We start from the raw sequence: 26,765 nt of genomic DNA, 5'->3' as shown, positions 1-26,765 counted from the left end.
TTGCAAATGCAAATATGGACAACAACTTCCACAAGAACATCAAACAGTTTTATGCAAAATTACACATAAACATGTTGTTCCTTCAACTTCTTCACTTTTGCTTTTCACTAATCCAATGAGCAGCTTATGCACGACCTCACTCAATCAAAAGTTACTCTATAAATAATGCAAAGAATGGAACCCAGTAAAAAACGATACGTTACCAAGATATGCCGCCAGGTGTGCATGATGGCTGGAGCACGCCATCTGCAGACGCTGGCGCGCCAATTTAAAATGCTGGGTCTTTTTTTGAACAAACCTCATAAACAAATATGATTAATAGAGAAATCAAATACACACATAATAACACAGAAAAATTAAATAATGAAATAAATATAATAAAGAATATAGCAGTTGAAAATGGATATACTATTAATTTGTTTATAAAAAATACTAATAATATTTATAAAAAATAACTATCAACAAAACAATACAAAATAACTACCTTACAACAAAAATATAATAAGACATAAAAGAGTGAAAAAATAAACATCAAAAATTTATACAATAATAATATAATTTAAAACAATACCAAAAACTTTCAAAAAAATGAATATTTAAACCAGAAAACAAACCTATTAACCACAAAATAAAATATTTAAAAAGACAAACTATTAATAATAATAAAATAAACAAATCTCTGTACCATTAATTCATAAAATTAAATGTAATGACTGTGATGGTAATTATACAGAAAAAAAAACAAATAGATCCTTAAAACTAGATTTCTTAAACATTATAGAAATTACAAAAATAATAAACTAGGATTATTTAACATGGCAGACCATCTAATAATAAAATTCTATTTCTGAAATAAACTCAAATTTACAAATATTAGAAATCAATAAAGATGTCATAAAATTAAAAAAATATTACATATATAAACACAAACAAAATTTCAATTTGATAAACCATCAGACAGTGTTTGAGGACAGTCTTATAAAAACTGCAACTGGTAACAGCACTTGCGTAAATTAAAACGGAACTCTCATTATTTGATTATTTTTGTTTTTAAATTTTTATTATACAATAACAGAATTATTTCAATTATGACTGAGGATGCGAAATCCTAAGAAAGTATTTTAATGAAAAATTAAGATAAGATAAGTCTCTTATCTCAATATTCTGTACTAGACAGTTTATTTAATAGAATTTAAATATAATTTAACAGTACAGAGGAATAATACGAATTTTAAAAAGATTCATTTCAGTAAAATAATATATATATATGTATATATATAAAATGTTTAAGCTTTAGATAATTTCTTAAGTAATGTTGTATGATGCTAAAATTGTATTATCACTATTGCATACTGTATAAAAACTGGTCAGCTGATATCTTCTTCTCCTGTTGGGAATGGCCAGGCAGATTTTCTGCATGAATTTTCAGCATTTTAAAATTATGCATAATAATATTTGAAACCAAAATAAAATCAATAGTGTAATTATTAAAAGTAATGCATTTATTAATTCTAATCAATTCATAAACTAATTTTTTTCGTAGTTCTAAAAAATTATTTTGTATCACTATAATGTAAAACAGATCAAAATCTTCAACTAAAGCACAACCATGAACTGAATGTGGCACACAGATAAATTCCACAAGGTTGATGTGCTTAATCAAGATTTGTGGGGATTGGTAAGTTTTACACTTTCAATTTATTATAATTTTTAAAATAACGTTTTTTTAAATAATTTGTTAAAATAATTTTTTTCAAATTTATATGTTTATGAAGTTAACTTTGACACGATTAAATTAATATTTTTAATTTAATTTATTCAATAATTATAATATAATTTTTATAAATCTTTCTTCAAAACACTAAATGTAATACTATATAAGATTTATGAAGTAACTTAGTAACTAAATATTAGTTCTGATTTCTTTTGTTAATTTTGGGCCCAGCAAGTACTGCCTATATTTATTCTTTGATTTTTCACTTCAGTGTGGACAATTTGGTGTGCAGAGCAGGTTTTTAGGAACCCATCACAATCAGTAACAAAATATTGCAATTAAATGTTGTTTGCAGTAGCGGATAAAATTCAACCCACTACTACAAACAACTTTTGTAGTAGTGAGTTGTAGTACTTTTGTAGTAATGGTAGTGGGTAATCAAACAAATTGATTTCTATGTGAAGTGGCTGATGTTCAGACAAACATTAATTTGGTAATTTTAACTTACATAAAAAGAATCAATGTAATATAGTGTATATATATATATATATTCTTTTTCTTTCATAACAAGTTGGATAGCTAGAATGGATACGAACATTATCAAGTAATATTATAAACTTTATTTACCAAAAATGTACATAACATAAAATAATCAACATAATTTATAAATTATCTTAATTAAATATACTGTTCAATATATTAAAGAATTTTTACTTTCAACAACAACAAAAGAAAAAACCAAAAGAAACACGACACTTAGTAAATCTAAAGAAGTGCATTTTGCAAGTGAACAAAAGATCGGCAATATAATACATAATATTACAATAAAATTACAAAAATTATTCATTTCCAAGCCTGTTTTAAGGCCTTCCTTGAAGCTAGTCGTTTTGTAGCATACGCAGCAACACTAAGACCTACTAGTACAGCACTTATTAACATATGATCAAAATCTTCTTTTAAAACATCAAATGTTTTAGATGGAGCAACCCTAGTGTAAAACAGATCTGAAAAAAATAAGTTCATTTTGATATAGAACTATACATAAAAAATAAATTAATAAAAAACCATATCAATGAAATGTCTAGTAAGACTTTCTCAAATGAACATTATTATAATTATAATAATTATTATTATTATTACTGTTCTCTTAATTATTAATTCATTTTTAGCAAAGTTACTGACTCTAAATTATACTAAACTTAGATTATTACATTCACGTTTGTATAATATATTTGAATATTATTACTTGATTTAATGAAGTTGCTATCTATAAATTTTTACTGTATGTATATCTGTATTTTGTATGGAGTATACTTGAGTATATACATAGTAATATTTAATATATGTCATAATATAATTAGAATGATGTCATTATTGTATATTAAGATTACATTAATCTTTAAGGGATCTGTTTTAAATCTCCCTTTCCTAATTTTTTAGGATATTGAAAATATGATATTCACACTTCTGATGTCCCATCCATTTTTTAAAATACAGAAGTGGCCAAAATTAAAAAAAATTGCAATTCCTATTTGCTTAATTTAAACTTTGGGTATAACATATCACTTTAGGAATTTGTTACTCTTTCTATTTCTTTCTAAATCCAATCATATAACTGACTAAGGCTGTAAAATTCATTACTCAATTAATACATGGAGAGAATATTAGTGATAGCTTTAACAATGAATACATATCATAGTATATTATATTTTTTGAGTATCTTTTACCCTTAAAATGTCGAGCTAAGTTTTTGTCATAAATAAGGTGAAAATGACAAGTTCACAGGAAATAAAACACCCACATGGGGATACAGCATATGGGACTGTTGGCCATGTAGCATATGGTCCACTTGTCAGTGAATTTAGTATTTAAAATGAAATTACTTCCATTTTGCTGAAACAGAAATTTCAACCTCATGTTTATTGGGTAATTTGTAATAGATTTCAGCAAAATATTCAAGATACCGTGCTTCTTTTAAATTTCCATGTTAGAAATTTACTGCTAATCCTAAATGTTTAACAATGGGGACCAACAATTAACAGAAATGTTTACTTGGTCATGGTATTCTCTGATAACTACAGGATTTTATGTTGGGCAATGGACAATTTTTTTCTGTAAGATATCCTATTATAAAAAAAGTTGGTTTCTTTTGTCCAGATAACAACCAGAAAATGGTGATCATTAAAGCCTCTTTAGTTACCCAGCTGCAAAATTCAAACCATGATAACCATCATCAACACTAGCATGAAGTATTATTGAAGAATAAACTGTATCAAATCTGCAATGAATTAATAAAAGGAATGATGACTGGAATACTGGAAACTGTAGAGAATCTACTGTAATACTTAAGGCTTTGAATGATATCGATGGGAGAGCACTGGATCATGCTTTTATGACAGTGGTGGACATTCTAAACTTATTTTGTGAATTCCTCACATGAATTAATAAAATCCTTTCTTTGCTGACTTTTTAAAAACTTTTATTTACTTACTACATAGCATTTTAGTTTGTTTTTGCTGTTAATAAAATACATATACATAATGCAATCATTTGTTTGTTTGCCTAGTTTATCAGAGATGGTTTTTCTAGGTACATCATTTTCTTTCAGTAAGCTTTCAATTTTTTTAGTTTGCTAAGTAGTGCAGTCTTTATTAAACTGGCTACTTCTGTTGATAGAGTGTTTTTTATGTCCAAAGCAGTATGATTTCTAAGTTGTTTTAGTATTTATATATGCTTCTTTTTATCAATATTTTGAAAAAACCAAATTACTATTATAAATTTTAAATTGTGTAACAAAATATATCATTTAAAATAACAAAAAAAAGTAACAGATAAAATTTATAAGGTGACTTTTAATATTTCCTTAATAAACTACAATATTAAAATAAAATGCAAAAGATTAAATAACAGAAATAATAAATGTATAACAAAATATTTAAATAAACAAATGCAAATAGAAAATGGATGATAAATTATGTTTTGAAAATTCAGGTATTTTTTATAAATAAAATAAATATTCTCTTTTCAATTAATATTAGCACCTTTAAATCTTCTGAAATAGATTTAATATAATAATTAAACCTTCTGATCTCAGTCCTTTCACACAAATATTCTTCACATTTAGGTGGACTCTTTGATGTATAACATTGATAAAAAAACTTCAAATAATCAGTAATCTATGTTAATTTTTCTAGAGACAAAACAACACATAACAAATCACTTCCACTTTCATGACTGACCGATATATGTGTGTGAGGGTGCATGTATGCATTTATTATACAACCGCATCTGCTAAAAAAATTTTAAAGCTCTCTTGAATATTAAAAAATAAAAATTTAAACTTATCTAATATACATATTTTTCTAAAGTCAATTCCTTTGGTAATCATATTCCTCTGTACTATACAAATTGTATTTATCTGATCAACAAAATAAAATAGGTAGGATGACAACTTACTTTATTCCATTATGCATGCAAGAGCACTTTCATGAATTACTCACATCAGTTGCTACACATAACATTTTACAAATATTCATATTAAATTACATATTAAAATCACAATTAAAATTGAAATTAAAAATCATTTTATATCACACTTAAGATTTAAAAATTCTTAAAATTTCTTCTTCCAAATTGAAATTAAAATCAAAAATAAATAATAAAGATTTTAAAAAAATTTTAAATTGAAATTAAAATTAAAGATTGCATATATAGAATAGAAATATGAAGTCATTAACTAAAATTAAATAAAAAATAAAATAAAAAAAATAATTTAACAAAATAGAAATTCATGTGGCTAGCTAGCCAAAGTTATGTATCTTAAGTATAATATAAAATGATTTTTAATTTCAATTTTAATAGTGATTTTAATAAATAAGTAATTTGATACGAATATTTGTAAAAAGTTATGTGGAGCAACTGATGCGAGTAATTCGTGAAAGCGCTCTTGCATGCGTAATGGAATAAGGTAAGTGTCATCCAACTTATTTTATTTATTAAATTCTGTATTAAGGTTGATCAGATAAATACAATACACATATTTCATAAAAATGGATAGCATTTCTCATACACGGGTAAACCAATAAAGTATGAATTACAAAATAACAAAGATATTAACAAATTTGAACTTTGTGGATTTATAAAAATCAGATGTAACAATTCTGATCATATATACATAGGTAAAACCACCAGATTCTTCCCAAAAAGTTTTCAGAATACTTTTAACAATTATAAAAAGGAAACATTGTATTTTCCAAATGTAACTGAACATCTTTTAAAGAATACACATAAGATTTTCTCATATTTATATTAATTTAGAGATAAATAATAACAATAAAGAAATTGATGTGCTGGAAAAATATTATATTAGTAAATATAAAAATAAATGTAGATTTATAAATAAGCAATTGAATACGATAGTGCCCATTGGTAGAACTGGTACAATAACTAAATGATTTGATATAAAATACTACTCCTCATTATCATGGCATGGCAGATAATACAGGTTTGATTTATTGACATAGTATACGAGTACTGATGAAATTTATTTTAATTATTGTGTAATCTATCATTTTGACTGCTGAAGATGGAGTGACACTCGAAAATGCTAAGTGTAAATGTAAAAGTAAGCGTTCTTACCTTTTAGTGTAACTGTATCTAGGGGTTATAATATAATAACTGTTTAAATTATTTTAACTGATGCAGTGGTAGATATAATGTTTGAAAAAGAATCTACACATACATACACACAAAACAAAAAGAACATTGGTGTTATCAGAAAGTATCTGACCTTATTTTTATTATGGAAATCAGTTGTAACACGAAGGGAGTTTGTCATAGAATGTGACTTCAACCTATACAGACTGTATATGATTCAATGTTTTGCTGGCACTGCAGCCAGTAACTATTTAGCAGCCATGAAAGTAAAACGTGCAAGTAGTGGTTGTTTTTGTTGCCATTAAAAATTACTAAATAGGTTGAGCAGAGATTCTGCATTAAATTTTGTTAGAAACTTGGCAACATACAAGTAGAGACAATAAGGAAGATTTAAACAGCTTTTGATGAACAAGTTTTGGGTGTTACACAAACTAACATGTGGTATCGCTGTTTCCAAGATGACTGAATATCTATTAAAAGTGAAAAATGCTCTGGTGGACATTCCACTAGCAAAAATTCAGAAAAAATCGACCAACTTCGAGAGATGATGAACAATCATCAAATAACAATTAGAGTACCTGAAGATGAAGTAGGAATTTTATCTGGCTCAGTGGAATTGACTTTAAAACATTTTGGGATGCGGCGTGTAGTAAAAAAATTTATCTCAAAACTTCTCACTCATGAACAAAAGGAAAACTGACTGAAGTTGCACAAAACATGCTGGAATGTGCTAATAGTAATACTGATTTTATGAAGAGAATAATTTCTGGAGATGAAACATGGGTCTATGGCTATGACCCTGAGACAAAGGCACAGTCATCTCATTGCAAAACTTGAGTTCTCCATAGCAAAACAAAACCAGGCAATCTCAAAGCAATGTGAAGGTAATGCTAATATTTTTTTCTGATTATCAAGCATTGCTCATCACAAGTGTATTCCTGAAGGACAAACTGACAGTAAGAGTAACCTGCTGTTCATCCGCTGAGATGCTGCTCGACCCAAGAAAACACAGCTTTGATAAAATGGGGAATGGAAAATTCAACATGACAACTCTTCACTCCATATATCACAACTTATCCACAGATTCTGCTCAAAACAAGGAAATGAACAACTTCAGCAAGCTTCTTACTCATCGGAAATGACTCCCTGAGATTTTTGGCTCTTTCCTAAGCTTAAAATTACACTTAAAGGAGAGAGATTTGAAGAAAGAGTAGAGATCAAAAGAAATGCAACTAGAGGGCTTATGGTGCTCACTAAAAATGACTTTGAAAAATGCTTCCAACCCAGGAAACATCACTGGGATATGTGTGTTACATCAGGCCTCTACTTTGAAGGTGACAAGTCACTGAAATAAATAGATCAAGTATTTTTATTTTTATGAGCCAAGGTCGGATACCTTTTGATCACATCTAATATATAATTAATGAAAAAAATTAACATAAATAAACTAGAAAATGATTTTTCCACTTCAAATAGCATAAAGAAAAGTACATGAAAATCCTGATTACAAAAATATAAAACCTAATACAAAATTACTTAACTAATCATGGTATAAAGACAAATCAAGTAACAAAGTTAATTTAATTAAAGTTAATAACCAAAGTAATAAAACTTAATTAAAAATTATTTTACCTTTAATGATGAACACTATTCACAGGTGAAAATTTTTATTATGGGTTCTCCTTTAGGGAGGATTCCAATTGAAATCAGCTGAATTCTCTGTGAGTTGGAAACAGGCATTAGTTTGACCTATTCTCTAGAAAGGAAACTCGCACAACATTCCCAAGTGTAGATCTGTACCTACACTTGGAAAATTTGTCAACTCTCCACCCCATACATCAAAACTTATCCAGAAATTCTTCTCAAAACAAGAAATTGGAAAACTTCAGCAGGCTTCTTACTCATCAGACATGACTCCCTGTGATTTTTGGCTCTTTCTTCCTGAATGTGGTTTTTGAAAGTATAATCCAAGGATATTTAGAAAACTTGTTAAATAAAGCTCTCAATGAATAGAAGCAATGATTTATAATCTAGAAATCTACAACCACTAACTTTAATGTGTTTCTGTCTTTTGTTACCAAGATTATTAAAGTACTGGATAATGTACAATTTGGGTGTAACTGGCTGTTAAGCTGAAATTTGTATCAATACAATTTCAATGCATCATTCCCAGATCTTCTATATAATTTGGTTCTTTGATTATATTATTAACAGTACTATCTTGTGGGGGTGTGTAAGTTCATGGCTTGACCACCTTAGAACACTGTTTTATTATACATAATTATGACATATCATCTAGCCATAATGGTGCTTACAGCATTAAGAAAATTAGATCATTCACATATTTAAAAAACAGATTATGACAGACAGCCCTTGGTAAGCAATCTATGAATATGAATATTTATACATTGCCTCACTGTAATCAACAGTGAGCACATATGAGTAAATAATGTACTCTTCTTAAACAAGGTGGTATAGAAGTGTACTTGAAGGCAGTAGGTTACAGAATATCTTATACTTGTAAGTAGAAGATTTATCCTTTTCAAACGTAATAAACATTAAATTTGTTTTAATGTTGTTAAAGCAACTTATCACATTTAACTTAGCTATTCAAGCATAGTTTGGGGTTTTCTGGACATTACCATGTTTATCTCTGACGCAGACTATAAAACTATTATTATGCGTGCTGTAGCAAGTACAGCAGCAGCAGGTTAAGTAAGCAATAATAAGTTAAATAAATTTAAAAATAAACATCACAAAAATAATTAAACAACTTACCAAGACCATATACAAAGACTAAACAAGTTGATTCAAGGCCACTAGGTGCAGTATGAATTGATTTTACCCTAGAGAGTGTTTGATTATAATTTATTATTGCTTCTGCTGGTATAGGCAGCTCTGGAATGTATGGGATGACACCTTCCTCTCTTATATCACCAAGAGGTCGTCTTGGATCTAAAAATATCCACGGGATTTCAAGTATCCCACCACTATTTAATGCAACTAGGTAATCAAAAAGAAAAAAATTTGTTAAAAAAATATACATACTGATCTATTAAAAATATTATATCCATTTTATTATTCATAACTTAAAACAAAAAAGGATATTAATTTTTATACAAATTACAAACTTTTGAGACTTGGAAGGAGAAGCAGTTAGTTCTGTATAAGCTGGTACATTGATTATATCATTACCAGTAGTCTGAAGGTATGTAAGATCATGGTTGGTCCACCTTAGAACATTGTATAATTATACACAATAACATATCATCTTATGCAATTCTACATTGAGCATTAAGAAAACTGAGATCATTCAGAGATTTAAAAAATAAAATTACAGAAATCCTTGGCAAGCAATCTGACTTATGAATATGAACATCTACACATCACCTCACTGCAGATAAATAATGTGCTCTTCATATACAAAGTGATATAAAAGTGTAATTAATGATGATAGGTTACACATTATCTTATACTTATAACCAGGACAGATATTCTTTTCAAATGCAATTTAACACCTCAAAAAGTGTTAGAAGAAAAATAATTAAGGATTAACAGATATTTTTGAAGGTAATACATGAAAAAAATCTGATGTAGGCACCACATAACTTCCTTCTATGCCTATTAAATTATAAATACATATTTTTTTTAAAGTGAAAAGTACATAAAATTTTATTTCTTTAATAACTTCTGATATTTTTTTGTTTTATTATTATTATTATTGAATTACTATTTATCATAAAACCTTTTTTACAATCAGAGTTAATAATTATTAATAAATCAATATATTTAAATTAAAAAAAAAAGGCATAAAGTCTGATTCGAATCGACGTGCCTTTCCCTTCTAAGATTCAAATATTTCATTTGACTATAACTCTGGAATCAATGAGAATAAGTACCACTTATGATATAATGTTGAAAAGTTCTCAATGAGGGCTTATTACTGCAGTTAAGAAAAAGTCCAAAATCCAAATTCTTTTGAATTTTGGGCTTTTTTGGATACTTTTGATTCAGTTGATTGCAATCAAAAAGAGAGGTGCACAACTAGATGTTACAACAGTCCTAAATCCAAAATTTTAGCATCCTACGGCTAATTGTTTTTGAGTTATGAGAGATACATACGTATTATGTACATACAGACGTCATACCAAAACTAGTCAAAATGGATATTTCTGTTGAAATCTGAAATTTTTCGTGATCACAATACTTCCTTTACTTCATACAGCATAGTAGAAAGAAAAAAAATAGAAAAATAATTTCAAATTTCACTGACACAATGCCAGCCAGCCACTGAGTATGCTGCCTAAAGTAACCAAAAAACAACACCTACAGGAAGCAATCTGATTTTTCATACAACTAATTACCTATTAAAACAGTGTTAAAGAAAACTTAATCAATTAGAAGCAGAGTTATTTACAGACCCTTCCCCAGTTTCACACTGGTCAAGGGAACCAGGATATGGTTCTCTGCATGTAATGAAAATGTTTTATTAAACTGATCCTGGCTGGCCAAAGCGAATGGTCATCAGGATTAGCCTGGGTTGGTTTAAGTCGACGGTGTTGGAAACAATTGGCCAAGTGGGTAATTACCACATTACGAGTAGGTGGAATTCTTGTTGTAAAAGAAAGATACATTGGCAGCCAAATTTTATGGCATTTCTTAAAATAATAGCTACAGTGACATTCTGAGACAACTAGCATAATATCCCTAGTAAAACTTCACTGACTTCTTTAGAAAATGGTAATTGAGAGTAGACTGCCACATAATTATGGCACGTAATTTTACAATGTTTAATGGTTGTTATCTAATCTTGGTATCCGGTATCAAACTGCTAACCAACCAATTGCAATAATAAACTGCCCAGATAAGAAAAATAAAAAACTGGTAAATGCTAGGAGCCAAAGCTTTTAAAATAAATACATGACATTTTTCAACTGAGCTAACGTTTCAGTTGTGTTAGTATCTTTAAAACTAGGAAAGGCCAGCTTATTGGCTCATTACGTATTAGTACAACCATAGAAAAATTAAATCACCTTGTGAGAAATAAGGTCACAAGGCATACAATGTATTGCTCAGTTTGTTTGCACCACGAGAAGGATAACAGACCTGCAGGCTTATTACAAAATCTACATTGGGACCTGATGCCAACTATAAGAATTTTACCTTACAGCAAAAATTTACATAACATGAAAGAGTCCCTCACCGATGATAAAAATAAATGATGAAAGATAAGATCATGAGTCTATCAGAAAACCACATTTAACTTGTAGATGACATTATCAGATACCAAGGATATGGTCTGAAGAACTTCGTTAAAATCCATGACTGGATAAAAAAGGAAATAAAGTAACCTGACTGTAATAAAAAAGGATTGTTTTTGGCTTAAGTGCTTTCCAAACAAATTAATTTTTAAAGCACGTTCTCACATAAACCTGAAGCATGATTTTTCCATTTTTGTAATTAATAACCTGAAAATTAAGCACTATTATTTCAAAGCAATAAATCAAAGTTCATACTAAATTAAATTAATTAAATTTTAATTAAAGAAAATTAAATTCAGAGTGAATCTAATTTGTAATGAAGCCCAAAAGGTAACTTAAATCCTTACACATATATTAACTCACCTAAAATATGTTTACTTGTAATACCCTTTTCAGTAATTGTTTCTTTCATAGCATCAATACCAGATGGGAGTATATAGGACTGCCTTTCGACAATTGGAAATATAACATTTGCTAATGATGAGAATGCTAAAGGGAAAAAAAGTTAATTTATTTACATATATATATATATATATATATATATACTAATTACTATAACAAATATAATAATTTTTTAATATTCAAATAATTTATTAACATACTGACTACTGTGTTAATAAAATTTAATATTATATGAAATATAAACTACCAAAACACAGTAATTTGATAAGTTAAAAACTTACCATATTAATTTCCAAAATCAAGATTTTGTAGAATCCCACATCTTTAGTTTGTATTAAATTCTATATCTGTTACATTAAATCATATTCTTTTAATTTTTTGTCATTTTATTCAAAATTTTATTTTATATTTTGAATAATATTTATGTACCAACTAAAGATGTGAGATGTGAAATACTGTAAAAAGTAGTTACTGATAATTAATATGATAAGGTTAACTTATCTAATTACTGTGTTTTGGTGGTTTATATTTCATATAATATTAAATATCAAAAAATCAAATTTTTTGATATTTAATCATTGCCATTCAGTCATGTTCGACCCTTGGTGATTCCAATGGAATATTCCTGGAATTTCCTACAGCATATCCATACACTACCATCACTCAGAAAGATTTTACCATACACTAGGCTCATTCAGTGATAGATTTCAGCAGTGCTACATCCTTCGACTTGCAGAAAACATATCACACTTCGCAACTCACACCTGACGGGAGCATCAATTGTAGCGGCCCTGTTCAATTGCCCATAGTTCGCCTCAGACTGATGCAATGAAGTCGGCAATGATAGAGGTTGTGGGATGGACAGTGCAATTGCACGACATGCAGACCTGGCTCCCACCTATTTCTTGTTTACTTAAATGCACAAACAGAGGTTGAAAAAGAAACAGCCATCATAGATGAAGATATTTTAGACATGAATATTGTAAAAACTCATCTTTTAATCGCTAATTTGATTGCACCATCCAAATTTTTGGGACATTTTATTTTATATAAAACTTTTTGGCATTTATTTCTATGGGCACCACTTCCAATTTTTTTTGTACTTGAACAAGATTAAAAAAATTATTTATATAATTTTTTACAACTTCATGTTTAATTTAAGGTTCCTAGTATTTCTTCTGAACAAGGTTTTTCAAAGCTTGTCTTTGTCTTGGTCTTTTGAAAGACCAAATGTAAAATTTCACAAAAGTTCATTCCTGAATAATTTGTTTTAGATTACTCTGAAGAATACTGTCATCAACAAACCAGGGAGAGGAAGAACGAATGAAGAAGAAAGAGGACATTCCTCCACATTATCCATGACATTTGTAAGCAAAAGGAATCTACTCTGGAAGGTCTTCAGAATAAATAATGTAAGCAGAGTGCACAATCATCTTCAGATTGTGATAACAAAATACCATCCAGATTTAAAGTATGCTATAAAAAGTTTCAAAAAGGACTGGAAGATATTGAAATTATTATTACAGAACTCAGTTTGGGTTGAAATATTAGAGTCAATGGAGAAATGAATCAATTTTCAAAAGAGATTAAGAACAATAACCTTGAACTATGACATACATACAAATGAAAAACATTATTTGGAATTTTTTGTCTATAGCACAAGCTGTATTAAAATATTCTGTAATTGTTTATTATCATTTGTATTATTTTGAAATCTTTTTAACTATTTTTAATAAAAAATAACATATTAAGAATAATAATATTATTCTTAATACTAATGTTTCTGTTGCTTACAGATGTGCATGGGAAAATATATTTGATAATTTGTCTTTCATGAAAATGGGTATTTGGAAAAATGATGATTCAGGTAAATGCCTAAGAATGGTAATTTAATAATATTAATCCTTAAAATGAAAACTGGAAACTTTGCAGATGAAAGAGATAAATAAATATTGACATTAAACTGCTTGCTCTTAGAATATCTTAAATAATACAATATTATTTAAGATTTATGTAGATATATTATAAATAAACTGCTATTATTTATTACTATTGCTACCATTATTCTAGTATTCATTCAGAATCAATAAACACAATTAAACAATTCTAAATTTAATACAATCAACAAATTTCTTTAAAATAAAATTCCATTTCTTTATTTTTTTTTATGTTCTACTGCTATTATGATCTAAGTAATAAATAGTAATTCAGACGGCTTTGGGACCAATAAATAAAATTTTTTTATAACTTCTTCACCTAAAAAGAAAGTCTCTTCATTTTCTTCAATTCCTAAATTTTGTATACAACTTAATTCTAATTTTCATTGTTAACACAACATAAAAAATATGACAAATAAATTGAATTCATCTTCTCAATTTAAAGTATTTAATTTTCTTTGTCAAGATTAGAGGATATAATTTTCATACAAAGATTTTACATACAGTTACATATTGTATACAGTTATTTATATCTTCTAGAAAAACAATCATAAACAAGGAAAAATATGTACTTGATTTCCAGTCTTGTGTATATATGTTGCAGTGTTTTTACAATAATCTTGGTAGGATTAAGAAAATTTCAATTATAATTTGTTTCAATTATCTAATAATTTAGAAATTTTCTTTAATTAAATTATGGTATTTGAAGGGTCAAAAAAATTTGCTAAAAAAGATAACAATCTCAATTTAATATTCTTGAGTTTATCTGACTGTCCTCCTTTTCATTAAGCTATTCTGAATTTAGGTATTTCCTGTAAATTAAAATTTTTTCTCTGTTAATTTTCAGATACAGATGAGACCAGATTAATGACATCCTTCTGTTTCTACTAATTTTAAGCTGTTTTATTAAGAGTATCTTGCATATTTTTCTTAATTCTGAATAATACAGACCGAAAGAGTAATCTTTGTAGAAAGAAGATTAAGCAGAAATAGGAGATAGCAGAAAAATAAAGATAAAATACTGCAAAATGCAGTAAGCAATAAGGCATTAATTGTATGATTACTTTTGTGGTTCATTCAATGCCAATATAATAATTAAATTACGTACATTAGTTACAGTAAATTAAAATCTTTAAAAGTGTTAGTAACATTTCCTCCTCATTGCACTCACTGCCTCACGCCCTTGAATGTTGGAATAATGGAGTCACTTAAATCAAAACTGAAAGTAGCACAGAATGACTGGGTAGTATCAAATCTTGTAAAAGCAATTACCATTCACAATCTAGCTGTATTAATGAACACAGCTTACATTTCTTCATTTACAGTGAAAAAAATTTACTAATGCTTTTAAAGTAACTGGTACTTGGCCACTTTCTCTTTAATTTTTACAGATGAAATTTTGAAATGTCTAATGTTAAGCCTAATACTGCACCTACTTATAAACCACCAGTCCTATAACACCATTGATCCTTGCACGCTCTCTAGTTACTCCATCCGTCTTACAACAGGATCTATCCCCTACAGTTGATTTTTCACTTGTAGCACATTACACAACTAAAACTCACCCTACAACAAGCAACGAAGCCCCTGCTGCAGACTTATTGAGTTAAACATCTCAAAAACAAGTAAGCCTTAACATAAAGAAATTTTAACACCTGAAGATATCTGGCCTTTTCTTGAAGCAATTGAAAGAACTAAAAACGGGGAAGAGAAAAAAGAAATCAAAAATTCTGATTGAAACTTCAGAAAAATCAAATTAAAAGGAAACCCTGAAAAGATTATGAAAAAAAGTCAAATTTAATTGTAAGGATCGAATCTGAGAAAATATGCAAGAAAATGAAATGCAAACCTATAAAAAAAAGTTTTATTCGATGAATCTTCTGGTAGAGAGAGTGGAAAAGTGCCTTAAAGATGAATTTGAATGTGAAGATTAAGATCATCTTTTGATTTCTATGACATCAGAATTTGAAGAAAATATGAGCTATGAAAGAGATGATTTCACATACAAAAATGATTTTGTAGTTGTAGAGTTTGCAAGAAAGAAAAGTAGTTATTTTTTAAGGACAAGTAGATGAGACAAAGAAGAAGAAAATTACAGAGTGAAATTCATGTGAAGGAAGGGAGAATCTTGGAAATTTTTGTTCTCTGAAAAAAGATGTTAGTTGTACTGAAAGGAAAAAAGTTAAAATGAAACTTCTTCAACCACACATATGTGGAGAAATTTCTCAAACTAGTTTTTCACTGGTACTTCCTGTGAATTTTTCCTCGGTTAAAAATAAAATAATGTAAAATTTAAATAACAGTATATCTTTAAAATTATGTTTTAAGTGAATAGGTTGAATATAACTGTAGTATTTCATCCATTTGCAATGTGTTAATTCAATTTTACTTTATTTTTCTGTACATATATTACATTTCAATAAAATTTATTTTCTTTTTGAAGTAAAATAAGTTATTCTTAATTACTTGTTGAAAGGTACTCCACACCCCACTGAAACGTACACCTTGGTTGAGGTACAATTCAACAAATGTAGGGTTCACTTGAAATTTAAAATCTGACCTTTTAGTGAACATCAGAAACTGATAAAAACTGATTTGCTGTATAATACATATACTAAATCATCACAATCTCCTCCTCCTCACATCTATTTTACCATATATGCTAAATATTGGGAAAAAATTGTATTAAATATTGTTGAAGTTATCCTCCTCTGCTCTGTTCTGTTCTGTTTGTGTTACCAGTACCCATACTTCAATAACCCAAAGTTACTGATAACTCAATTTTTTTTGGCTCCTTCAGATTAAGAAATTGCATGTAATATAATTCAGAATTTTAAAAATAAATTTTATTTCAATAATACCCAAGTGTTTACAAGAAATAACTAACTAAGCAGTGTGATATTTAAGTATGAAAACAGCTTTATACTGCATAACTGAGAGGTGGTTGTAGGTAGAAAGAAATGACTCTACAAAGTTAAACAATACCTACATTATGGTGGGTTTTTAAATTTTGTCTACAATTTTGAATCAAATTGAATTTTTTTAAATAGGAAGGTGGACATATGACACATGATTTCAATTTAAAATTATACAATAAAAACAATGGTGAAACCCATTTTTCTGTTAATGCCTTCATCATCAAGTTACAAGCATGAAAGTTGCAATGGTGGAATAATTGCGTTAACAACAAAATGAGGTAAAATGCGCTGCAAGAACAATTTTATTGCATTTTACATTCACAATGCATGCAATAATGAGTTTTAAACAGTGTTATAATATTCATAATAAATAACTAATAATTAACAACAGACTGAACAGCTACATCAACTGATATTATTTTCTAAATAACTTCCAGCATTAATATCAGCTGATATTTGTTTTATCATAAATCAAACAAATCGACTGGAAATTCTTAAAAAATGAAGCTGGATTGAAAGTGCAAACCATATCGGAGTGGTATCTGTTGAGAACCAGACTAAGGAAGGATTCCTGAAGGAGGGCAGCAGTTCTTAAAGTAACTGTCAAGAATGTAGGTTAGGAAGACTTAAACGGCCATATCAATCTCACAGCCACTCAATCTTCTGAGTAATGCAAAGCTGAAAGCAATGGAAAACTACTGCGGTTTTTTTCCCAAGAAAATGCAGCTCTCTATATTTTCATATAACAAAGATGTTAGCGCCTTCTTTGGTAAAATATTCTGGAGGTAAACTAGTCCCCCATTCGGATCTCCAGGTGGAGACTGCTAAGGAGAGGTCACCAGAAAATTAAAAAATAACATTTCAAAAAGCTTAGCAATAGAATCATTGTAATCAGGATAAAATAAAAACCTAAGCTGACAACTGTTAATGCCTATATGCCTGCAAATGCCCATGATGATGACGATGAGGTGTGTGTAAATGAAGAAACTGACAAAGCAATTAAACACTTAAAAGGGGATGAAAATTTAATAATGGTTGGAGATTGGAATGAAAGCATCGGAAAAGGCAAGGAAGGAAATATTGTAGGTGAATACGAGCTGGGCAAAAGAAATGAAAGAGGGGACCGACTTATTGAGTATGGGATGAAGTATAATTTAGTAACTGAGTGATACTGTAAGGTGTCAGATAGATTACATCATGGTTAAGCAAAGATTTAGAAATCAACTCGTTGATTGCAAACCATATCCAAGCAGACATTGAATTAGACTATAATTTAGTGATAATGAAATGTAAATTGGGGTTTAAAAACCTGAAAAAAAGGTGTCAGATGAATCGATGGAATTTAGAGAAGCTTGAGAAAGAGGAGGTGGTAAAGAAGATTTTTGAGGTGGACATTGCAAGAGGTCTGAGTAAAAAAGATAAGGTAGAAAATATAGAATAAGAATGGAAGAATATTAAAAAGAAAATTCTTAAATCAGCAGAAGAAAACTTAGGCAGAACAAACAGAAATGGTAGAAAACCTTGGATATCAGAGGATATACTGCAGCTGATGAGTCTATTGGAGCTGATATATATACTAAGCAGTGCAGGTAAGGAAGCTATAGATAGACTATACAAACTGGTGAGTAATATTTATGAAAAAGAGGAAGTTCTATCAGACTTCAAAAAGAGTGTTATTGTCATGATACCAAAGAAAGCAGGAGCAGATAAATGTGAAGAATATAGAACAATTAGCTTAACTACTCATGCATAAAGAATTTTAACTAGAATTTTGTACAGAAGAACTGAGAAGAGAGTGGAAGAAAACACTTCTTCCACTCTCCTCTCAATTCTTCCAGTTTGATTTCAGGAAAAATACAGGGGCAAGGAAAGCAATTTTAGCACTCACATTAATAGCCGAAGGAACATTAAAGAAAAAAAACCAACACACATGCCACTTATAGACTTAGAAAAGGCATTTGACAATGTAGACTGAATAAAATTCAGCATTTTAAAAAAACTAGGGTTCAAATACAGAGATAGAAGAATGATTACTAACATTTACAGGAACCAGACAGAAACAGTAATATTTGAAAAACATAAGAAAGAAGCCATAATAAGAAAGGGAGTCTGACAAGGATGATCCCTATCCCCGTTACTTTTTAATCTTTACATAGAACTAGCAGTTAATGATGTTAAAGAACAATTTAGATCCAGAGTAACAGTGCAAGGTGAAAAGATAAAGATGGTTTACTGATGATATAGTAATTCTAGCTGAGAGTAAAAAAAGATTAAGAAAGAACAATGAACGGTATGGACGAAGTCCTACGCTAGAACTAACTCATGAAAATAAACAAGAACAAAACAAAAGTAATGAAATGTAATACAAATAACAAAAATGGACCACTGAATGTAAAAATAGAAATAGAAAAGATTATGGAGACAGAAAATTTTGTTATTTAGGAAGTAGAATTACTAAAGATGGACAAAGCAGAAGCGATATAAAATGCCAAATAGCACAGGTGAAACAAGTCTTCAGTTGTAAATATAATTTGTTTACATAAAAATTAATTTAAACGTCAGGAAAAAATGTTTGGAAGTATATGTTTGAAGTGTAGCTTTATATGGAAGTGAAACTTGGATGATCGGAATACCTGAGAAGAAAAGATAAGAATCTTTTGAAATGTGGTGCTATAGGTGAATGTTAAAAATCAGATGGGTGGATAAGTGGTAAATGAAGAAATGTTACAGTAAATTGATGAAGAAAGAAACACTTGGAAAAATATAGCTAAAAGAAGAGACAGACAACAAAAATAGGCACATCTTAAGGCATCCTGGAATAGTTGCTTTGATATAGTAGGGACAGATAGATGGGAAAAATTGTGCAGGCAGGCAACGTTTGGAATATGTAAAACAAATTGTTAGGGATGTAGGGTGTAGGGGGTACACCAAAATGAAATGATTAGCTCTAGATAGGGAAACTTGGAAGCTGCATCAAACCAGTCAAATGACTGAAGACAAAAAAAGTAATATTCAAAAATTAAACAAAGACGCAAATTTTCTACTTCAATATTTACTGATGAAGTGATTTTTATGTTAAACTGCCATGTGAATAAGCAAAACTATCAATATTGGAGCAATAATAATGTCAGATGGATGTTGGAAGTTCATACACAGCATCTTCAGAAAGTGAACGTTTGGGCGGGAATTGTTGGTCATCATATTGTAGGGCCTTTTATTTAGATGACAATCTTACAGAAGAGGCTTACTGCAACTTGTTAGCCAATAGGATTTTACCAAATATCCGGGAAAATATTGGACAAGAATTCAACCTTGTTATTATCTAATGACAAGGCAAATTTTAAATGAACAATTTCCAAATCATTGGATAGGTTGTAGAGGAGCCGTAGAATGGCCTGTCAAGTTCCCAGACCTGTCTCCTCTGGATTGCTTTATTTGGGGGTAGCTGAGACATAATGCTTGCAAAAAATAACCTGCAAACATAGATGAACTGAAAAGAATAATTGATGAATCTACTCATGTACCACCAGTCATGATACAAGTTGTAAACAGATATTACTTGAGATTAGCACACTATCAAACTGTAGAAGGGAAGCATTTTGAACATTTATTATAAAATTGTATGTTTTCAAAATTTATTTTATTCGAAATTTATGATAGAAAACATTAACCTAAAATTTTAAAATATATATTGTAATATTTAAAGTAAATAATGTCAGTTGTTGTTGTTAATTATTTGTTATTGTTTATTATTATCATCATCAACATTATAGCACTGTTTAAAGTTTGTTATTGTATGAATTATGAATGTAAAATGCAATAAAATTGTTCCATGCAGTGCATTTTACCTCATTTTATTGCTAACACGATTTTTCCATCACTGCAACTTTGAATGCTTGTAACTTGATAATGAAAGCATTAACAAAAAAACGGATTTCACTGTTGTTTTTCTTGTATAATTTTAAATTGAAATCATGTGTCATATGTCCACCTTCCTATTTAATAAAATTAATTTTGATTCAAGATGGCAGATAAAAATTAAAAACCAACCATAAAACTATGTAAAACCCCATATCTTTGCCTCCAAATACCCTTCAGATATGTAGTATAAAGCCGTTTCCATACTTAAATATCATTCAGTAATAACAGATAGTAAAAACAGTAATAACAGACAGTAAAAAAAAATTCAATGTATAAAAGAGAAAATTTAATGGTTTATTATAATGGTTCTGCTTTTGCTTCACTACTAACATTTGGTTTCTTAATGATGTACAGAAGGAATTTATTTGAATAACTCACTACATCATACACTAACAGTTTCATTTTTGTGTCTGATGATAAAATTAATAATAAAATGTTAAATACTTGAATCTATTATGAATGTCTCAAAAAACAGATAAAATACTGAGAGTATAGGGGTTTTTTTTTTACTAACTCTTAATTTGCTGCTGACTTCAAAATGTTAAAAGTTATGAAATAATTGAACGGTATTATTTATCTTTTTAATTTTTTAAAATTTTATTTTATTTATTATTGAGAAAAAAATTATGTTATTTTTCATTTATTAGTTACATTTAAAATATAGATAACAGCCTAATAAAAAAATATTGCACGCATGAAATGTAAAGGTGAAAAACATGAATCTTAATGAAACAAGAAAACGAACTTCCACTTGAATTATCTGAAAGAATTACCATAATACCACCAAAGTAACTCCCTCTCCAAAATAAAAAATCATGCATGCAAGTTGAGTTTTTTGATCATGGTTACAAATTGATGAAATTAAGTAATTTAATTAATCAAGTTGATGTTCTGACTATAATAGCAATGAACACAAATTACTATTATAATTATTATAGTATACCTGTAGTATTGCTTTGAGTTTTGCCCTCATAAAGCTCTAATGTTGCAATCTCAGTACGACGACTCTTATCACTGAAGTAACTATATACAACCCAATTTTCAGAATGAACCAAATGCACAGGTTCAGTAGCTCTCTTATGAGCCACTGAAAATATTATTGAGCCACTTACAATATCAATTAGATGAATACTTAATACATCTGAAAATGATTAAGGAATAACTTTAAAAACAATTTTTAATTACTTTTTTCATATAAATATTTTTATATATTTCTTTGCACACTAAATTAAATCAATCCACATTTTTTTTAAAACACTAAAAAAGGGGTGATAAGTATTTTTCATAAGTTAAACTTCAAAATATCTCAGTAAATTACATATTTATTTAAAACAAATCTGTAATTGTTTTTTTTTTTATTGAGCAAATATCTTTATCAGTGACTTACCGTGTAGATTTGCAATGCAAAATTTAAGGATCATAAATTTTCAGAAAAATATGATATTTATATGATATTGATAGGATAACTCTCTTATTATTGTTCTCTTCATAAAAGTGCTCATTGGTATAAGAAAAAAACATCTTTGTTATAAAGTTAATTTCAGAAAACCCATATTTTTCTATTCTACCCAAAAACCGGCCCCACAATATGACTTTGGCAGAAGTAAATTGATTATTGTGTTGCCAAGAGTATGTATCAGCTAAACCATTTAAAGAACATACAATAAACAATAATAAATTTCCAACTTCAATTTTTGAAAAAAGTGAAAGAGGGATAAAAATTATTATATTGTAGAAATAATATATAACAATATAAGCCCAAAATAAGAGGGCTATTTACTACAACATACATAACGCTGTTTATAACACTGTTTTTTACAGTACTAAAGAATTTTTTAAGATTTTTGCAAATATTTTCATTATTTTTATTTTCAGTATCGCTTAAATAATCAGAAAAATACACTTTGAGACATTTCTGAAAAATTAAAAAAACTGAAGCACACATATTATACTCTTTTCATTATAATTTCTTGATACTATTTGAATTATTAATAATAATTTTAAAATATTGTGGTAAAATGATTATCTTTTAAGTTGTTCATTATTAGAAATCAATAGCAACAAATTTAAATTATACATATTAAAAAAAAATTATCAATAATAATAAAAATGAAAATATTCATTTACTGCTTCTTTTTAAAATATTTAACATTACCATTTTCATGATGCACATTGCTTCATCAGATGTAAAAATTAAAATAAATTACAAAAATTTAAGAGAAGAATGTTGTGTTTTTCTGGTTAGGTTGTAAACTGATAACATAAAGAGGTTTTTATTCATAATAATTCATAAAGCTATCTATTGGATGAATTTTAAATTATACAAATTCTACTATTTGCTGAATCCATTCATCATATTCTAATTTTGTTTGTTCATTTATAATATTAATATTTTTGTGTTTTATTATATGTATTTTTTTCAAGAATTGTGTTTTTAATTTCTAATACTTCTCTGAGTGTTCCTTAAATCTTTTTTTTTCTAAGGAATACTTACTTATAAGCATTTAAATATAAAAAACAAAATCAAATAACGCAATTACATAAAATGCAACAAACATACATTTTCAAATTTACAAGATATAGAAGGCTATTTGTAAACAATGGCCACCACCAATTTTTTCCATGCACTGAAATTCTATAATTTCTAATACCATTGTCATGGAAATCAACACCACCCATACATTTAGTATATTCTGCTATCATTAATGGCTGGGCAACAATGGTGTCTTTTCTTTCTTTTCAGCTGTAACTTTTCATATTTGATAATGGATATATGCCACTGTAGTTACTGGCAACTGTCATCAGTGCATTAGCATTCCATCTAGCAACTGTAAAATTTGTTTTTTATCTAATGTATCTGTATTCATTTTCTGCAATTCCTTAGAACTGTTTAATGGACAATTAGGAAGCCTATTTTCTCTGATAGTGCCAGATGATGCCACAAGCTTTTAGGTTTACAGTTCTTAATTATTTACAACTGGATTTTTGAACATCAATGTCTTTTTCAGTATGCAAATCAATTTCAAATGTATCTGATATATCGGTCATACCTGTCGAAGGGGTCTCTTTTAGCAAATTTTCATCAATATCTTCTCTGTCAGTATGTTCATCAACTTTAGGTGGAATACAACTTGCATCGATGGCAATTGCTTGTGAAATATTATCATTTTCTAAAATGCAATGCAATTCTTCAAGTGTCAATGGTTTTGCAAAATTTTACACTTTAACAAATTCTTACATTTCAATAAAACAAGGTTAATGCTTTTAAATACACTGCATGGGTATCATAAAGTAAACAGTATTTCACTAACATATGAAATTGACTGAGCACATAGTCATAGAAACTGAACATTTTATAAAGTAATGATTTCTATAAAAAATAGTAAATAAATTAACAATTAATATAATCCACCTTTAAATGTATTAATTTTAACTCCTTATGTTGGCTTCCAAGTAAGCTGAAAGATCTAGAGTACATATCAATGTGCTGGTAAGGTGGATTACATTAATTGCTAATTTATTCATTTAACATATCAGCGGTACCATTTTGAGAAATTAAAAATAGTAAAATCAAAACAAAATGTAATGACTAAAGAAAATGCTGTATATATATCAATGCGATAAAATGATAGGCAAACAAAAATTTTAAAAATCAAATATAAAAATAATACAATGCAGGATTGTGAACTTATTATTTGTGATGCAAGAATAATATGTTGCACGCCTAGCACAAGATTCATCACTCCATTAAGCCAAAGGTGCATCACTGCACTGTTATTTTTAACAACTAGTATTCATTATCAGTTTTCAAAATAAATAATTTTCATGAACTGATGAATGAAAGCATCCTTTAAATAAGCCAATGAAATATAAATACTATTATTAACAAGCATATCATGTTCATTATATACCTTACATGGAAGGGATTACATGATGTAGTAAAATACATAAGTTGATATGCAAAAAAAAACTTGCTAATTTAAACACCTATTACCATATAATTTTTTTTTGTGATTACAAAATCTAAGAAAATAAAGGAAAATTGCAGAAAGCGCGAAAAATTTTGTACAAATAAAAAAGAAAAAGAATGTTTAAAAAAAGGTTCATTTATTCACCACTGGCTGCTAATCGGTTAACCATTCAACTACACTATTTCTAACTACTGGTTTACAAATATAACTTGCAACACTTCAATCTTTTGTTGTTGTATGAGTCCAGACAGGTTCTAGCAATATTTTGAAAGCCTTGCATTTCCCAAAAAATCCAAAAACCAATAGATCACAACTATGAGGGATATCTCTAAAGTAAAGACTGCTGGGAAATTTCTCTCCTTAAGGTTGGCGAACCTGTGTCGTTCATGGCCATGCTAGTAATGTATACACTGCATTGTTGTCTGTAAGTTCTTGCATAGTAGTAACTTTGAATACGTGTGCATTGCCACTGTGAAATACATGGAGTCATATGTTTTTTAAACCATCAAAACGTTAGCCAGCTGAAATTCATAGACAGTTGGTTGCTGTGTACAATGATAATGTAATGAATGAAAAAAGGTTCAAACATGGTGTGAAAGGTTTAGCGATAACAGAATTAATGTGCATGATGAAGAATGTTCGGGGAGGCTCTCCATAATCACCGAGGACTTGTTGAAACGCATCGATGATCAAATCAGAAAAGATCGTTGCTCAATGATTTCCAACCTGGCCCTTCTTTTTCCTGGTGTTTCAAGAGCTGTTATTGGTCATTGTTCAAGCCCATTTAGGCTTCAGAAAGGTTTGTGCACGTTGGGTGCTGTACATCTTAATGGAACGTCACAAAAAAATCCAAATGGGAATCTACTTTGGAATTTTTGATGCCCTACACAGGAAAAGGTGATGAGTTCCTTAATTCAATTGTTACCAGTGATGAAACACGGATTTATTTTCTGACACGCCAGAGAGAAAACGGCAGTCAAGTGAATGGCGTCATCCTCAATTACCAACAAAGGTCAAGCGACAGCCATTTGCATGCTAACTGATGCCCATAGTCTTTTGGGATCGGTTTGGAATACTGCTGATTGCTTTCATGCCACATGAAATGACTATAAATGCAGAAGAATCCTACTGCTAAACTCTACATAAGTTATGGCGTGCCATTCAAAACTGGCGACATGGGTGGCTGACTGATGGCATCATCCTGCTGCAAGATAATGCATGTCCACATACTGCGGGTCTGACATGTTATTTACTGAAAATAATTGGGTGGGAAATTTACGATCACCCACCATATAGTCCAGACTTAGCTGCTTCTGATTACTATTTATTTGGGAAATTGAAAGAAGTTTTAAGTGGTAAGCAATTCATAGCCGACAATGAATTAAAAATGCTGTTAATCAGTGGTTAAATGGACTGGTGGCAGAAGAATACAAAAGTATATTGAAGGTGGTATACTGCTACGAAAAATGGCTTAATTCATGGCGATTATGTAGAGTAGTAGTATAGGGTATGTAGTTTAAGAGAAATAAAAAATATTTATAAAGTTTTCAGAATAAATTTTTTTACAATGAAACAGTCTTTACTTAAGAAATAACCTAAGTAAAAATTAACTTTTTAAATTGCAGCCTAAAATTGACATATTTTACAGGTCATTGGACACTAATCACTACACTAATTAGAGAACACTGCACTGATGAATCAATGTTTCAGTGGAATCATCAGTTTTTTCTAAGGAGAAGGGGACTATTAACATTTCATGTTTATTTGAAAGCAAAATGCCATAAATTTGGCAATAAGCTATAAATATTGATTGAATCCTTTGACTTTGTACTCCATTTAACTGTTTACACAGGTTCTGGGTTCTGATCCAGAACCTTTTGGTCAAGGGCATGCTTAAAAAGTGGTTCATAAATTAATAAATGGGAAGCTGAATAGCAGCTACTTTCTATTTATGCAGAAGCATTACAACAGTATAACCCTTGCCT

General features: G+C 28.9%; 1 protein-coding gene across 2 annotated transcripts in view; it reads right to left on the bottom strand.

Moving 5' to 3' along the window:
* Window positions 1-2,311: 2,311 nt before the first annotated feature.
* Window positions 2,312-26,765, bottom strand: part of EMC1 (ER membrane protein complex subunit 1) — a 104,800-nt gene continuing 80,346 nt past the window's right edge. For both annotated transcript variants that reach the window (XM_075357308.1, XM_075357317.1), the window contains 4 exons: window positions 21,753-21,950; window positions 11,995-12,120; window positions 9,149-9,373; window positions 2,312-2,718 (listed from right to left, as the gene is read on the bottom strand). In XM_075357308.1, coding sequence (XP_075213423.1) covers window positions 2,558-2,718; window positions 9,149-9,373; window positions 11,995-12,120; window positions 21,753-21,950 — 710 coding nt within the window. In that variant the 3' untranslated portion in view covers window positions 2,312-2,557. The remainder of the gene's footprint in view (window positions 2,719-9,148; window positions 9,374-11,994; window positions 12,121-21,752; window positions 21,951-26,765) is intronic.

The sequence above is a fragment of the Lycorma delicatula genome, chromosome 1 (assembly GCF_047948215.1).
Source record: "Lycorma delicatula isolate Av1 chromosome 1, ASM4794821v1, whole genome shotgun sequence".
Taxonomy (NCBI): Eukaryota; Metazoa; Arthropoda; class Insecta; order Hemiptera; family Fulgoridae; genus Lycorma; species Lycorma delicatula.
This window is presented reverse-complemented; position numbering and strand designations above follow the sequence as displayed.